Source organism: Mytilus galloprovincialis, chromosome 8, assembly GCF_965363235.1.
Source record: "Mytilus galloprovincialis chromosome 8, xbMytGall1.hap1.1, whole genome shotgun sequence".
In the NCBI taxonomy this organism is placed as follows: domain Eukaryota; kingdom Metazoa; phylum Mollusca; class Bivalvia; order Mytilida; family Mytilidae; genus Mytilus; species Mytilus galloprovincialis.
The window spans coordinates 82,247,666-82,266,195 of record NC_134845.1 but is presented as its reverse complement, the minus strand read 5'-3'; the positions used below and the strand labels follow the sequence as shown (position 1 = coordinate 82,266,195).

The window sequence follows — 18,530 nt, the reverse complement described above, 5'->3', positions numbered from 1 at the left end:
AAAATTTGCAGAATTTATTTTGGTGATTTCGTTCTATCCGCGAAAATATGTGAAAATTTACACCCGTGAAAAATGACCCGCTGTACGGTATAAAAGAACTAAAATTAGAGAAGACCAGAGGCTCCTGACATGGACTGGAGGAAATATGCCCCATTACCTCTAGCCAATGAAGAATAAACAAACACATAGCAATACTCAGTTTTATAAAAGTCTGAGACATTTATGATCTGATGAAATATAACTGTGACACATGTTTTATCCTTTGTTACAGTATTTTTTATTATTTTCAGGATGAATTCAGGAAAAGATTGGTCAACAGCCTCATTAGCATCTGATAGTAAACACGGATCAGGTCAGTTGATTTTTAGCTCACCACCAAAATGGTCAGTTGACCCCTTAAGGAGCTACTGTCCTTTATAGTCAATTTTTAACAACTTTTATTAATTTGGTAAATTTTTTAAAATTTTTACAAAATAATTTCCTCTGTAACTAAAGGGCCAAGTTCATTATAGATAGAGAAAACTGTAAGTAGCAAGAATGTTCAGTAAAGTAAGATGTACAAACACATCACCATCACCAAAACAAAATTTTGACATGAATCCATCTGTGTCTTTTGTTTAATATGCACATAGACCAAGGTGAGCGACACAGGCTCTTTAGAGCCTCTAGTTACATCACTACCTTACAGACTCTGGGTATTAAGGAACCCTCATGTCCATTTATCACATCTTCTGTTCATCACACTTTTGGCTGCCAGATGAAAAATAGGGAACTGCTTTTTGAAATTAATTGAAATTTTAATGTATATTTTGGACAACTAAAGACAATTACGTTTAATTTTCTTGTTTTCACTTTTACTGTTCTAGAGTTATGGTACTTTTTTCTTGAAAAAATTAAAATGGGAAAAGTAAAATGGAGGAAATTTCTAGAGTAGATAAACAAATCATAGATACCAGGATTGAAATTTTGTATTTGTGCAAGACACACTTTCGTCTACAAAAGATCATCAGTGAAACTTGAATAAAAGTCATTTTTTATTTTGTAGAGAGACCAGATAGAGAAGAAGAAGCCAGAAGACAAGGTCTGTCCTTGAGAGCTCGGCAGCTGCTAGAAGATATGTATAGACCAGGCCTTAGTGCTGGAATCAGTGGGGCAGGCTTCAGGGAAAATATCAGCATTGCTAGTACTATGTCACAAGCACAGGAGAGTCCTGGTAAAGATACTAGGTAAGAACTAAGTGCTGGCATAAGTGAGACATGTTTCAGATCTAGAGAAAAAAGGATATCTGTATTTAGTTAAATATCTTCATTCATAGTTCATCTTTACCTAATTATACCCCCGCTTTAAAAAAGGGGGGGTATACTGTTTTTATACCCCCGCTTTAAAAAAGGGGGGGGTATACTGTTTTACCTCTGTCTGTCCGTCAGTCCGTCCGTCAGTCCGTCCATCAGTCCGTCAGTCCGTCCGTCAGTCCGTCCGTCAGTCAGTCCGTCCCATGAAACTTTCGTCACATTTTTCTCAGGAACTACACATCCACCCTTTCTGTAATTTGGTATCAACATTTATATATGTCAGCCATACCGTGTGATGCGTTTTCAGATTCATCACTTGACAACTTCCTGTTTACCGAACACTTGTCTGATTTTACACATTATAGCCAAGTTGAAAATTTTCGTCACATTTTTCTCAGGAACTACAAAACAAGGATTTCTGAAATTTGGTTTCAGGATTTATATAAGTCAGCTATACCGTGTGATGCGTTTTCAGATTCATCACTCGACAACTTCCTGTTTACCGAACACTTGTATGATTTTACACATGATAGCCAAGTTGAAAATTTTCGTCACATTTTTCTCAGGAACTACAATACAAGGATTTCTGAAATTTGGTTTCAGGATTTATATAAGTCAGCTATGCCGTGTGATGCGTTTTCAGATTCATCACTCGACAACTTCCTGTTTACCGAACACTTGCATATTTTTACACTATTAATATTATCCACTTGCGGCGGGGGTATCATCAGTGAGCAGTAGCTCGCAGTTTCACTTGTTTATTCTCTTGTGAAAACGCTATTATCTCACAAATAGAATTGAACCAAAAATGCCTTTGAATTCAAACTTACTTTTCTGCAATTGACTTTTTAACAGAGTTCTCTAAATCTTTCTTTTCGAGGTGGTCTGGAAGAAAATGTACTGGTCTTCACTATAATTTTCTCTTGTAAAATACCAAAAATGTGTTGGTCCTTTGAAAAACAAAGGTTTGGACCTCCACTTTTTGAGAACTCTGTTTTTAGTCATGACCATAGCTGTGGTTGATCAGAACTAGAATGAAAGGGGTTTACTCAATACAACTTCATAAATAACTTTATTTAATCATCAAACGCAGTTTTAAAAAATTTCTTAAAATACAGGTTTGAGTTTGATGGTTTTGGCATTTCCCCTCATGTATACTTAGCAAAACAACATAAACTTTTGTTTATCTATTTCTGATAAATCAATAGAAATCACTTTTCTTCTTTATTACATAAAATCAGACGATTGAGTAGACTTGTTCTAGTTTTGCATATTTTATTCAATATCAGTCAATGAAAAAAAAAAAATCTTCTTTATTTATTTCAGAGATTCAGAAGATGGAGTAGATTTATCCTTATTTGAAGCACTGAGAGAGGGTATATATGCTGAAGTAGCTACTTTAATATCACAGAATGAAAACCGACCACATTTCCTCATAGAATTGTTTCGAGAATTACAGAAATTAAACACAGATTACCTTAGACAAAGAGCTTTGTATGCCATCAGGGATGTGGGGTCAAAGTTCCTCACAGAACAAAATAACGATACATCGGTTACTGCAGTAAGTTTATTAAAGGAGTATTTCACCTTTAATGAATAGGAACATTTAGAATAAAGTTGGATAAATGAGAGAAAATGCATGTGAAGGTTGAGACTCAATTATATTTACCATTTTCATGAAAATATGATCAGTTCAATGAGGAGTTAACAATTATAATCTTTTAAGAATGCTGCCACAAGATCTATGATTGCATTATCATTTGACCATGAAATTTCAGGTGTAGATCATCAATTTATACTTTTTTCATGAAAAATTTATCGATTTCTGTGGACTTAAGGGGGTAGACCTTGGTTCAGGGAGATAACTCTTTAAATCAGTTAAGTGTTTGTAAAAGTCAAGTTCATCAATGTATTTTAAGCATTTACCTGAAACAGATTGAAAATAATCTATGTAACCTAGAAGCTTAGAATATATTTTTGAAAATGGTTGACACAAACGTACTGATGATTTTAAGAGTTATTTCCCTTAACCTAGGTCTACCTCCTTAAATGTACAAATTTTACCAATACTGCATGTTTTCTAGTTAAATGAATAGTCTAAAGATTTGTTTTTACATTTAATTGTTGTATATTTTAATTACAGCCAGCTCCAGCCTGGATAAACACAGATGCTATCAATCAAGGATCTGATACAGACGACTCTACACCCAGTGAAAGTATTGTTACAACAGATATGGATGAAATTGCGGTAAGGGCTTTTCCAGAAAAAAATGTATGGGGGGGGGGGGTTGGTAGGCAGTTTTTGTCAGCACCCGCCACCCAGACAATTGTAATTGAGAATTATAGTGCATTATAGTGTGAAAAGTTGCTCTGATACCCATCACCCATGTATTATTAATACAATGTGCCTTCCAACCCCCCCATACATTTTTTTCTGGAATAGCCCTAAATTAAATACTCTTATTTATTTTTTTCTTCAACTGATTTATTACATTGTGCAGAAAATTCTGTTTTGATCACTAAATAGTGATTATCAACTGAACCAAGTGTTATTTAGACCATCTGAAAATTCTGCCAATGGGAGATAACTGGTTCTATTTGATTGAAACAAAATTTAGTGATTGTATTTTCCTTAAAAATATGAAATAATTCTAGTTAGAATGAACATTTTACATGTACATTATTAGTAGTTGTCAACTGAACCAAGTGTTATTTAGATCATACAGTATTTTCAAAATTTTGCCAATGGGAGATAACTCTTGTTCTATTTGATTAAAAAATAATTTGAGAGATTGCATTTTCCTTAGAAATATGTATTAATTATTATTAAAACGAACATTTTACATTATTAGTAGTTGTCAACTGAACCAAGTGTTATTTAGATCATACAGTATTTTCAAAATTCTGCCAATGGGAGATAACTCTTGTTATATTTGATTGAAAAAAAATTGAGTGATTGCATTTTCCTTAGAAATATGTATTTATTCTAATTAAAATGAACATTTTACATTGTAAGTGGAGTCTAAATATTGTGCATCCAATGCCCAAAAAGTTAATTCTTGAATAGCACTCATCTTCACAGTTTTTAACCCAATAAAGGGGAATAACTCATGGTCAGTTGAATTTTTTTAGCATTTATGAAGAAATGAATGATTGTCTCAGAATAATTTTGGCTTTAATGTAGATAATACTTTAAATCATTTACATGTATGCCTGTTACAGGATGTTCCCCAGGGACGACGAACACAGTTACAGAATAACATGTTATTACGGGGAGGATCTATAGCCAATGATGCTTTTGATTACATAGAGAACGCTGACAATGACAGCTCCCTGTCAACACCGTCTAACAGTTACTGGGAGAACCCATTTGCACAGGATTCCCTTGGTGATACTGCTATTAACTTAAATAAAGTAAGTCAATTGAATAAAGGTTATTCATATTTCTGTCTATCTGCAAATTCATTCCTAAAGTTACTGTTTTACTAACAGTAATAATAAGTGACCAGTTAAGACTTATCTGATATTTTTTTATGAGGAAAGGGTTGCTGTACAGAAAAATAAAGTAGTAAAAGCATTCTTCTGGAAAAAAAAGTAAAAAAAAAAAGTTAATAATTTAAATGAAAAAACAAGAACACTCACAGTTACTGAAAGCTAGTTCAAAGCCATTACATCTATTAAACAACTTGTGTTTCCCCATATAACAAATTTAGAGTAAAGATGTTGTAGACAGTCTTAGAAATGCATGAACTTTTGCAGTGCTTAATACAATAAAAATCAACAGTTGGATGTTTGGCATTGGCACTCGTACCACATCTTCTTATATCTAGTTGACAAAATGTAGAATCATGAGTTTGCAATATATATTCAGTTATGTTTTACTTTCCATATGTACATGTATGTATTTTATCACATCATATTAAATTAATATATTTTCAATCTACAGGCATTACAGAAAATGAGAGAATGTGAAAAGAAGATGGCATCAGAAGAGGCCAAGGTGAAGAGTTTAGAGAGTGCACGACAGAATCGTGAGCTGTCAGAACAATACAGTAGTTCTGCTGTCGACCAGGGAAGTGATAAAGAAAGTTCTGTATCATCACTATCAGTAAGTCAACAGGTAACAAGGGTTAATATTCTAGGCATGTTGCACTCTCACTGTTACTCACCAGTTTGAAGTTAACAGACAACATGCACAGCTTTTTACTCTGTCACCTTAATGATTTTAACAGGTAATCAGATAGTATTAAGCATGTGTCTCTCGCTCCCTATAGCTAATTGTTTCCTTTAATACATTGCTTCTTTATAATTGATTGAGCCTTGCGATAAAATTTATTTATTTATTTAGATAAATCTGATAATACATAATCACTAACTGCTTGAACATAAGAATCTGTTTCTCTGATGATTAAAAATTACTTTTAATTTTTTGTTAAACGAAAATCTGTATGAGTGCCTTCAATTTCACAAAGTTGTCAATTTTATTAATACCTGTTTAGAATATTTCAATCATCCAGTAAGTTGATAAAGGTTATGACCCGTAACTAATCCAATCATCTTCTGAGATCATAGGCAACCACGTTGATTAAATTTTTTCTATACAATGGGTTTGTAAAGGTTTTAATTGCCAAAGAATGAATTGGTTGTACATGTATATGAAGAACTTGAATATTTATCATTAATAATCTTCATGCAAAAGATAAGATATTTTATTCTAAAGAACAATCTGTTCTACAACATATGAAGCTTTTCTCAGTTTGCAGGTTTAAAAATGTTGATATCTATATTTTTTCATTACAAATGCTGCTGCTCGGTCAAAAACTTGCATGTTTTGCATGATGTTTTTCACACTCTTAACCTAGACCTGCACTAATTCACTCAAGATAATACGCCCAGTCTGTGCATTTTTGATTTTTTTCTAGAATTAATAGAGGGAACAGGAATCTAGTTTTGTGATATAAGATCAAATAGGACCTCAAATATTTAGTTCAGATAATGATATATATTTGTAAAGCCTCAACTACTTTAGAAAGACATTTGTCATGAAATTTTTATGTAAAAAGATAAGAATGATGAGAAGAATTTCACAAGGATAAAGATGATAAAAAGCACATGCTCCCACCCTCAAAGTACAGGATTTTCTTGTTGAAGACCCATCAGTGGCATTTGGCTGTGTTATTCTCTTTGGTCGGGGTGTTGTCTCATTGACACATTCCCCATTTCCATTCTTAATTTTACAATTTTGTAAGCTTTTGATATTTTAAAAATTGAATTTTTGATTGAAACTTTAAATGTACAGGAAAAATACTTCTTTGTATTGCAATATTAGTAGATATGGACAATTTATTCATTCTCAATATGTAATATAGCAATGAAATCAACAGAAAGATGTAAAATTGCAGGAAAAAATTATAGTTATCATTCTAATTTTTGAACTCTTGCATATATCATTACAGCCCAAGATAGACACCCAGCAGGTGGATCGCCAGATTAAAAGCATTATGACAGAAATCATACCCGTGATCAAACAACACATGGATAACGTGTGCTCCTCAGAACTACTGACGTACATCAAGAGATTAGTTCTTTCATTGACACGACAACGTGATGGGAGTCAGTACTCCAGGTTCTACCATACCCAGTTGGGATCATCACTGCAGGATACTCTGTCAAAGTTTGAAGGCAGGAAGTAAGTTACTTTTTTATTTATAGAATTGACATGATTTTTAAGTACATTGTAAGTTGTTGATTTGTAGATGTTAGATTACTTTATATCATTTTCGCATAAATGTTGATTTGTTCGACCTTTATATCTTTATTGTAGTGACATGGATTATTCAACCAATGGAATCACCCATAGGAAAAAAATAAACATTTAATCTTGTCATTATTATATAAGGTTTGTGTTTGCATGAGAATAGTTTTAACAAATTGTTGTTTTTGCCATGGATTCTGTATTCTTGAAAAATTTATTCTATGGAATGGTATTCTTAAATATTCTGCATGACTTTGTCAGAATTTTTTTTCAATGAATTAGCTTCTTTCATTTTGATTCAAATGACATTTGTGTGTGTCCACCTTTTAATCATTTGAACATATATTACAGAATGAGAGATTGCGGTGAAGATTTGTTAGTAGACATGTCAGAAGTTTTATTTAATGAGTTGGCTTTCTTCAAATTGATGCAAGGAATTGTGGATGTTCCCTCAACATCTGACCAATCACAGCAGACTTCTCCATTCAAATCATCAGGGACACAGGTATATTTTGTTCTCAAATCCCTCAGTTTGTTTTTATCCGTCACTACTGTTTCAGACCTGTAAAATTCCTGATTTGTAGAAGTTTTTCTCTCTAGAGAGTTATTTGATCTGATACCTGAATACTCAATTTTGTACACTAAATATCTCAAGACAGGCAATTTGAGGAGTAAAACATACAGCACATATACTTAACTCAATTGAATGCAAAATAGAGGCGAAAAATACCAGAGGGATATTCAAACTCATATTAGTTGAAAAATAAACTGATAACAAACACCATGGCTAAAAAAGAGACCAACAGACACATCAAAGCACACAATACAACAAAGAAAAATAAAAACTGAGCAATAAGAACCACACTAAAAACTTGGGGGTATCTCAAGTTCTCCTGATGCTTGAGTGGAACCTGCTCCATATGTGGCACCCATGCAAGCACATCATGATTCCCCATGAATGTAAAATTTTTAAATATCTCGGCATTGCATTTCTGCAGTTTTTCCACATTCACCTTCACTAAAATTAGTTTGGCTTGTTTAATTTTCATAAAAATTTTGAAAAGTATTTACTTTGAACCTTTGACAAAAATATAAAAAATTCCTGAAATTTGAACCAAGCAATTTATCAGAAAAATTACACTGGTTATTAAGCAGTTTGACAAACACTAATTTTAATCATTGAGCAGCTTAATATTCCCTTAACAACACAACGTTATTAGAATGTTTAGCTGATTTTACAGAGTTATCTCCCCGTAGTGTTATGTACCACCTTAACTCTTCAGACTTTTTAAATGCCTCGTTACAAAACAGTGGAAAACATTTGAGCAAATTCATTGCATGTTTGATAATAGTATTACCAAACAAGTAAGAATTTATTTTGTATCAAGTCATATTTTTCTATTTTTAGACACAAGAAGTTGAACAGGATGATGATGAGGAGGATGATGAAGAAGAAGAAACAGATCAGACTCAGGAATCAGATACAGAAACTACTTCCTCTACTGCTGAGGAACAAGCCATCAATACCTCTATCAAGATGGTAGAAAATGAGGAGGAGGAGCTAGGCAAGGTCAGAGTTCAAGTTATCTCAGATTTACATAGTTTTCAATCATAACTGATCAAAATTTTTAAATGACTTGTTGACTTTAACATGTTTAATGTCATTTTCTTAGATAAGATTACTTCCCTTTGAATAATCTTCAATTCTTGTTAATTTGTAATAGAGGACAATGAATTGAAGTTTTATTGTTGACATGTTTGAATATAAAAATTCTACCACATATTTGCATTGATAACCAATTGAATTCAACTACATGTAGTTTGATTTTAAAAATTTAGTTGTCACAAAAGTCAGTGCATGCAGCATTATCAATTGTCACCTTTATTGTTTTAATGATAATCAAATACAGTTTTTTTTACACTAATGAGAAAGCATTCCACAGACAAAATTATTTGATTTACTGTCCAACATGTTTGGCAATCACTGCTGTACTTATTATGTGTAATTCACAATCAGTGTCTATACAATATGTCAAACTTTAAATTGTCCAGCAGTGTTCTCCCCAGGCCGTTTTAGCGTCGCGGTACCGCGACGCTATATTTTTTCACCGTGATGCTATAATAATTCCCGCGACGCTATAATTATTTTGAAGATGCTATTTTACTTGTCCTCAATTTTGAACTTTCATCTATTATCGATTATGATCATAAAAATTATATCACCTTTAATTGTAATCCCTTTAAGTCGGACACTAAAGGCAATTAAGAGATTAAATAGCTAGGTGTTAATGCCCTCAGGGTGATAACTGTTTGGATGCGAATATCCCAAGCTGACACTTGTGACATGACTAATACCACGTGTCTGCAATCACCAATTTCGACATGGAAAAATGCAATCACAAAACATTTCGAAATCTACGTTTTGTAAGACGAAATTTCAAAGATTGAAACGATTTTAATTTTTTTTTAAAAAGGTCCTTTATTTGTGCATCTCTCCAAAAATTACTTTCTTTCTCTTCAGGTAATACGAGAGCGAGAATTTTGGTTTAGAGCTAAACTAAGTTTAATACTTCTTTAAAAAGTTATCATAATTGGCTTAAGTCTATTTCTAATCCATTTAATGCATTAAAAGCGTCTTATTCATTCACAATCTCTTGTCAAACAATGTTTATTCTCGGACTCATTTTCGTAAATTTTTCTACGGCCGCCATTGCACATTTTTGTGTAAACTGCGGATCGGAACCGGACCAGATATGACAAAAATCCGCATTTTCATGATAATGACAACAGATGGACAGTAGACAGAAAAAATATACCAATAGAGAAAACTACGCATTAATAGACTATTTGTTAGATAACTTTGTTAAAAATACATATCATTTTGATGTAAAGATAAGAAACAACTGGGACTAATTTATTGAGTGCCATGAAACAATTAATTTCATAAACCTGATAAAAAAGTTTTTAAATTGATTTTTTTTGCTACTTTTGCTACTTTATCTTTACTTGATATAATATAAAAATAGTTAATTTTGTGTACTAGATATTTAGTTTTGTATATAAACAGGTTGATCTATAATGAACCATTCATTCATTTGACTTACTGTTGGGTAACTGAAACCACATAAATAATTCTGTAACAATAAATGAATAAAGAAAACATAAACTGAAACAACTGTTTTTGTGGTTATAGTTTAATTGTATTCTCAGTTATGAATTGAACAATATAAACTAAAACATATAAAGGAAATAGAGTATCAACACGACGCGACAAACGACATTAAAAAAAATACAGTTATTTTTTTTACGCAAAATGTGATGCTATCCAAAATTTCTGGGGAGAACACTGGTCCAGACAATAAAAAATTAAATTAAATGAGTGAAATTTTGTTTTATACAGAGCCGAGATGATGACTTTGCTAATGAGGTACAAGTAAAAGATTCTGAAGACAAAGACGAGGACACTGAATCTCCATATAAAAGATCTCCAGTACAGATAGAGCTGGCTGTGTCAGAAACTAAACCATTCACAAGGTACTGGGTCACTGTAAATAGAGATTGCTATGTCAGTAACAAAACAAATCATAAGTTACTCTATCCCTGACAAAATATAGCTGAACCATTTCCAATGTACTGTTATTGTCAGGGTTTCGACCCTTCTTTTCAAAGCCGGAAAAAAAAAATTTGGACATGAGATAACACAAAACAACAAGAAGCGAGACGTTAGGAAAACCTAGAATTTTGACAACTGTTTTTCTAACATCAAGAAAGGTTCAGTTAGGTTGGTGAGAGATAGCCATTTCAAGACGTTTTGCATCGAGTCATATCAGGTACTGGCTGGAGAGTTGAACATTCTAAAATGAACAGTACAGGAAAAAAAGACATGAATACACACACTCAAGCCTATGCTGTTGTATTGCAACAATTGAAAAAATAAATGGGGAACTTGAAGACTGTTTTGATACAACATTCTATTTCTGTTCATCAGAAAGGTAAAAAACCCACAAAAGTTACATCAACAGAAAATAGATTTTTGTGCACTATGTAAGATTTAAAAGTAAAAGAAATGAATGTGTAAAATGCTTTCCTTTGTTAGGGTAATGTGTTTAAATTTGAATGTTGTTCATAAAAATCTTTATCAAATCTATTTATAGAATCGGCAGTGATGAAGATGACGAGGATGCATCAGAATCCCAGAGTGCTGATGATCCATCAGAGACAGCTGTGTCGCGGGACGCCATGATGGAAAGGTCACTTGACAATGATGACGGGACCACTGACGGAATGCCTGATGAAGATTCGTTTGTCAAGATCAGTAAGGAAGACGCAGACCAAGGAGCCAATACATCAAAAGACTGCAAGTCATCAGAGACGCAGTGTAATGGAGAGGTTAGTTATTATAAATGATACTTGCTCAAAACAAAAAAGGAGATGTACAGTCTTCGCAATAAACTTTTAAATTGTTAGGTCCAAAACTCAATTTTTGGAAAATTTAAGTTAGATTCTGTTGGCCTGTAGAGATGATTTTTACAGGCCTGAGAGCAAATTTACAAGCCTGGACTGTTGGGCATGTGGTTCAGAGTGAATACTGGATGTAGGGTTCATGTCAAACAAGGAGGACAAATACTGTGAATGGATTATATTGTTGGTGTTGATTGTAGGGTATTGACCAAAAATGGTATTGCCATTGATACTTAAGGTGGTACCTAACACTACAGGGAGATAACTCTGTAAATTCAGCTTAACGTTTTAATTACGTTGTGTTGTAAAGGGAATATTAAGCTTCTCAATGATCAAAATTGGTGTTTGTCAAACTACTATATAACCAGTGTAATTTTTCTGACAAAACCGTTGGTTCAACATTTTTGAAATTTTTATATTTTTGTTAAAGGGTCAAAGTTAAGACATTGTCAAAATTTTATGAAAATTAAACGAGCCAAATTAATTTTAGTGAAAGTGTTGGGTACCACCTTAATTTCATAGTTTTGACATCTAATTGGAAATTTGTTACTTTTGTGGCTATTAAAGCTGAAAATTTAATATTACCTACTAATGGTTTAGTGTGTTATTAAAAAATATGTTAAAAAAGAGGGACGAAAGATACCAAAGGGACAGTCAAACTCATAAATCTAAAACAAACTGACAACGCCATGGCTAAAAATGAAAAAGACAAACAAACAACGGCACACACGACACAACATAGAAAACTAAAGAATAAACAACACGAACCCCACCAAAAAACTAGGGGTGATCTCAGGTGCTCCGGAAGGGTAAGCAGATCCTGCTCCACATGCGGCACCCGTCGTGTTGCTTATGTGATAACAAATCCGGTAAATAGTCTAATTCGGTAGGTCACATTCATGAAAGGGAAGGGGATTGTAGTTACGACGTAAGGAACATATCCGATATCATTTGTTAAAACTTCATTCAGCATAAATGTACTTCCCATAGAATATTACAATGCTCAAATTTCATTTTTATTTCAGGTTTTAATGAATGGAGAAATTACAATTGATGACCTTCCACCATCACTAGATATCTGTCAGGTACTATACTTTAGTTAATTCACTATTATAAAAGACAAAAAGAAAAGTAAAACAAAAAGAAACTCAATTATCCTTATCAGTCTGTTTGTTAGCTTGATTAAGTGTTAATATAACACCTTCATGATAGTGAAATCTATAAAAGATGTAGATGACCATAGACATATCACTTTAAATTTGATGATTTCACTCAAAAATTAACATTTGTTTTTCAGATAGTTAAAAGAACAAGTTGCGTTATTTCCCAATAAACTGTGGATCCTTTAATTCCTTGATTACCAATTTTCTTGGATGAAGGAATTGAATTTTAGTGAATATTTGATTTTGTGGTTGGCATACAAACGTTCATATTTGATCATTGGCACTTCTTTGAACATCTTAAGGTAGATTCATGGTATACCGCCATCTTGGATTGTACAATCACAGTACAAAATCGGTCTAGTTAATTGCCCAAATCAGCAAATTTGGAAGCAGATTTGCAATTTAATGGTTAGACAGTTTATATATATAAAGAAAACTTGTTAATTTATTGTATTATTCAAAGTATTTTAACAAATATCAACCTTTTTGTTTTTTAAAATCATTTTTTCAAATGAGCCATTTAAGGGGAGATAACTCTTTTAGTACAAAATTTATACTGGGCTAATAGGGAAATTTTTTATTTTTACTTGTGGCAAGAAAACAAGTTCGGTGACACCATGTTTTCTTTTTATTTTCTTAAAACATATTATGAAACCTATCTTCACATAATTTATTTCAAAATTCTATCTCATAGATTTTTTTGTATGCACTCTTATGTGTTTTTTCATGAACAAACTAACCAAATTTAGGCAATTTTCAACGACTCATAGCTTGAAAAATAGCACGGTGACCCATACTTTTTATTATATTTTTGAAAAAAGCATAGTAAAATCTTCATTTTGGGAAATTATAAGAAAATTCTGTCTCAAAAAACATTCACCTTAATTCGTAGTTTACCTAGAAATTGGTGTCAGACTAAATATAAAGAAAATCTAGATGGACAAAAGGTAAAAAAATCAAAATCAAATGTTAAAATTTAAAGTCAGGCAGGGGTCTTATCAGTGTGAAATACTAACAACAGCACACGCCATGGCAACCAAGGAAAAGACAACTTTGAGTTAAAAGTCATTAATGGTTTTTTTTTTTTCTTTCAGGGTGGTATTCAACAACTAGTTCAACAAGAACAGGTAAATAACTCTGGTACTGCTGCTGTTCTGGCTACCATGGAAACAGAACAGGAACTGGCAGGGGATGGACTATTTCTTAAAGAACCAGGTACATAATTTTCAAGGTAAAGACACTCAAAATGCTCTACCAGGAAGGTTTGTTTGAAACCGTCCAGAAAATTTCAAGGTCTTTAAGACATCAGGCTACATTTCCATTCTCAAATAAAAAGAAATGTGAATAGGCAAACTTTAGCCTTATTAAAACATGTTAAAATTAAATGAAATTATATACTGTGGATTCTGTATTAATTGTTTATGAGTAAAGGTTTGATTTTTTTTTTTTTATTTAGAACACATTTTTTCTATGCATACTATGGCAAAACCATGAAATCAAATATCCAAGAAGATACAAAATTGATTTTCCACAAAAATAAATGAATCCACAGCATTATAAATTTGGCTTTCAGAAATTTTTATCCACCTGGAATTTTTATAAACTTGCCACCAAACACAGATGAAGTTCAAAGTTGGGTTTCACCATTTTTGAGCTATATGTAAAAATGAATAAAAAAATCATTGCTTATATTTACACTAAACTTTAGTTTGTCTAAGTCTAATGTAATGAAGCTCTTACAAAAGCTTATGACCACCAAAGACAAATAAAGTATGAATTTGTGTGCCTTATTACACAGAGTTGTGTTACTTATTATTAAATGGAAAAATTACTAAATTTTCTATTTCTGCACTTTCCCTTTTCCTTTCAATTTCTGATTAAATAATTTGTTTTGCAGATGAGTTGAAGATGGAATAATACAGAGATACAGATGATATATATTTATATTCCTTAGAATGTGTGATGTAGACCAGGAAAACCAACCATATCAGACAGCTGTTAAATTATGTTAATTATATAGTTACTGAATTCCATTTTGATATGTACAATTAAAGTAATGTGATAGGTTCATACATGTACAAGTCAATTTGTTAGGAATAATTTATCTATGAGGATTTGCTCTAAAAATGAATCTTGGTAGTGATTTTTGTGAAGGTTCCTTGCGAGTCTGTACACATATTTCACGCATCCAATTTGATTTGTTTTAAAATCTTTCTTGGGAGCAATTCTTCCAAATGGATGTTATTGGATTTACCAGAGAAATCTTTATTTAGATTTAGTAAATATTATAATCAGGGCTATTCCAGAAAATGAAAAACAATATATGGGGAGGGGGAGGGAGAGGTACCTTTTTATGGTGATAACCACTACACATGCATTTTACTTTGCTTACAATTTGTAATTTTTGACCTTCCTCTACCCATTTATACATTTCAAGTGCCATGCAATCAAGCATATACTTTTTTCAGGGAATAGCCCTAATTCATTGGTTGTTTTCCAGGACGGACACTTACAGCTGAACTAATTGAGTGTGTACTTAAAACATTAAAATTAAGTGTACTTGACGTTTGTAAGGTGAACTACAATTTCTTAAAAGATTGCTATTGTACATAACGAGGCAGATTTCTTGGTCATACTGTTGTAACATATTCTGTGATTTAAACGACTTGTAAAAACTATTGTTACTCTTAAAAGCAAGTAAAAAATATAATTTTTTTTTGGATGGTTTATCTTGCAAAGAGGTCACTTTAACCTCATTGTTCTGTGCACATACTTGAGTAAATTAGCTGTAATGATGAAAAATCAAAATACGTCCCATTATGTATCTATCTCATGACTTTAATTGTACATTTTACACATAAGTGCTTTATAGATTTAAAGAGGTAAGGCTTCTGAGGGCTCCATAGAAAGAAATATATTGTCATAAGGAACTCTTGCTGTTAAAAGACGTAGACATATTCTAATGACATCTCTTGTACATCTTATACATACGTGCTTTGTAAGTTTATACTGCATTCATGGGACTCTTGCTGTTTATAGACATATTCATATTATAATTACATCTCTTGTACATCTTATACATAAGTGCTTTGTAAGTCTGTACAGTATTCATTTTCTTATTACATCTAAGATGTTAGAATTGATATAGATTTTTTACTTGAAAAAATGGTTGTATGGGAACAAATTTGCAAAAATTGTTGCCCATTTATGTATGTGCAAGAGTTGTCTCTTTTGTCTGTATCATTGCATTTAAAAGTTAGTTAAAGTTTCTAGAAATATTAAAACAAGTAAAAAATTAAATGTTAATAGTTAATGTTAAAAAAAATTGTCTACAAGCTTTCAAAAAGAGTTTTTTTGTAGTGAAATTCATTAACAAGATATTGACATTATCAAATAGAATATTAAGACATGTACCAAAAATGTATATATCAAATGCTGTTCTAAGAAATTTTTTGAGTAAACTTTTGCTGACTATGAAATGTTTTTGAATACTATTTATGTCTCATAGTGAAGGCAAATTGATTGAAATTTAATTTTTCTAGAGAGAAAAAATGTTGTATTATATGAGAAATGATGTTAGAATATTTTTATTTGTTCAATGCTGTGAGGTCAGATCTACATGGACAGCCTTGTTCACACTAAGCATCAGAATGAGATGTCAAGTAACAATCAGATCAATTGAAATTGATTTTAGGTTGAGAGTGTATATCTAAAACCATATTTTCAGTAGCTACAAAGATGGTTGATAATTTAGTGAAGTTGGACCTAATAATTGAATGTTGTTGGTTGGAATTTTTATTTAGGTTGAAATTTGGTGTGAATTCAAATGAGAGTGTTAATAGAAATATGGTGGTATTATTTGGTAAAAAGAAAAAGAGAAAAAGGAATCAACAAAACTAATTGAACCAATTTGGGCGGTATAATACCACCCCATACCCAAACTCCCACCAATTAAAATAGATAAATAAAAAAAACTTTCCAGACAACTATTCTAGGTACAAACACAAAATTTGATGGAGTAAAGATTCAAATCTCTACCTTTGAGTTTCTACACTGAAACATATAGTAAAAAAAAATTGGATGTCATTTGGGGAATGAATAAGTAAGAAAATCTAATTAATTCTTGTACATGTATGAAATTAAATAATGCCTTGAAATATTATAAAGTTTTTGTTTAAGTTGTTTTCATTGTATTATTTCACTTGAAGATAGTGCATATGTTCAGAATATTTCTTTCCACCTTTTTGATATGGGAAATGTTTTACATTTAGGAAACGGTGATTATTGACATTGTTAATCTCTTAAATCAATGATTAATCAAAGTTAATCAAATTGTTGTAAACACAAGTTGTTATATGTGTATGACCAATGTTATTTATATACACAAACCACATTTATAATCAATGTATAGTTTATTTTTTACATTGTCAGATCATAATTTTAAAGTTTTGTGTTATAGTTTGTTGTGATTATACATTGAGCTTCATTAAAAAGTTTCACTACAGAAAAAAGTAGTTGCTTTTAAGGTCACCTTTTGTAGTATTGTGGTCCTACAATATCTTAGTAGTTAACTGTCATACAAGTCTACCATTAAAAGAGGGTAGTACAGCTAACTTAATGACTTAACGGTTCAGCTAGCAAGCAAGCTAACCACAGATGTTACCTTTACCTACACACTCATAGCATTTTGTTGTAAAGAAGATTGAGAACACTTTTTTACAAGAAAAATTATCAGCATATCAGGATATAAAATGAGATTTTCGTCATGACATCTATTCTAGACCACATGTTCATATTGTGCATTGACATAGTGGAGCGAAACTTGATCTGTAGAGCATTTAGTTAATTTCCTTTTATCATGATAGTTATCAAAGGTACCAGGATTATAATTTAGTATGCCAGAAGCGTGTTTTGTCTACATAAGACTCATCAGTGACGCTCATATCAAAATATTTATAAAGCCAAACAATTACAAAGTTGAAGAGCATTGAGGATCCAAAATTCCAAAAAGTTGTGCCAAATACGGCTAAGGAAATTTATGCCTGGAATAAGAAAATCCTTAGTTTTTTCTTTTAATTTTTGTGAACAGGAAATTTATAAAAAATGACCACATTATTGATATGCATGTCAACACGGAAGTGTTGACTACTGGGCTTGTGATACCCTCGGTGACGAAACGTCCACCAGCAGTGGCATCTTGAATGTGACCAACAGAATAAGACTTATCAGAGGTTTGTTACTTATATGAGCAACAGGAAGGGTGCAACATATGGAGCAGGATCTACTTATCTTTTGGAGCACCTGAGATCACTTCAGAGTATTTGGTGGGATTGGTGTTTCACAGTCTATATAAAAAAGAAGATGTGGTATGATTGCCAATGAGTCAACTATCCACAATAGACCAATGGCACAGACATTAACAACTGTAGGCCACTGTACGGCCTTCAACAATGAGCAAAGCCCATACCACATAGTCAGCTATAAAAGGCCCCGATAAGACGATGTAAAACAATCTAAACTTGGTGTCCGTCGTCCATAAACTTTTAAAGAAATCTCCTCTGAAATTACTAGGCCAAATCTAACCAAACACGACCAAAATCATTATTAGGATATCTTGTTTGAAAAGTGTGTCCAGTGACCCGGCCAACCATCCAAGATGGCCACCATGGCTAAAAATAGAACATAGGGGTAAAATGCAGTTTTTGGCTTATTACCCAAAACCAAAGCATTTAGAGCAAATCTGACAGGAGGTGTTATTTTTGATCAAGTCAAGACCTATCTATTCTAAAAAAAATAATTCAGATGATTTTACCAGTCTGTTATTGGGTCGCTGCCCTAAAATTAGTAATTTGTAGGAAA

General features: G+C 32.2%; 1 protein-coding gene across 8 annotated transcripts in view; it reads left to right on the top strand.

Annotated features, from left to right (window-relative positions):
* Nucleotides 1-17,182, top strand: part of LOC143042677 (pericentriolar material 1 protein-like) — a 46,741-nt gene extending 29,559 nt beyond the window's left edge. For 6 of the 8 annotated variants that reach the window (XM_076215104.1, XM_076215103.1, XM_076215102.1 and 3 more), the window contains 14 exons: nt 291-352; nt 1,046-1,226; nt 2,619-2,853; nt 3,436-3,540; nt 4,515-4,706; nt 5,239-5,412; nt 6,749-6,981; nt 7,399-7,552; nt 8,456-8,617; nt 10,448-10,581; nt 11,202-11,436; nt 12,534-12,593; nt 13,766-13,886; nt 14,569-17,182. In XM_076215104.1, coding sequence (XP_076071219.1) covers nt 291-352; nt 1,046-1,226; nt 2,619-2,853; nt 3,436-3,540; nt 4,515-4,706; nt 5,239-5,412; nt 6,749-6,981; nt 7,399-7,552; nt 8,456-8,617; nt 10,448-10,581; nt 11,202-11,436; nt 12,534-12,593; nt 13,766-13,886; nt 14,569-14,588 — 2,068 coding nt within the window. In that variant the 3' untranslated portion in view covers nt 14,589-17,182. Of the gene's footprint in view, nt 1-290; nt 353-1,045; nt 1,227-2,618; nt 2,854-3,435; nt 3,541-4,514; nt 4,707-5,238; nt 5,413-6,748; nt 6,982-7,398; nt 7,553-8,455; nt 8,618-10,447; nt 10,582-11,201; nt 11,437-12,533; nt 12,594-13,765; nt 13,903-14,568 lie in introns of all 8 variants that reach the window. The other 2 variants (XM_076215101.1, XM_076215100.1) reach the window with 2 other exon arrangements.
* The last annotated feature ends 1,348 nt before the right edge of the window (nt 17,183-18,530 follow it).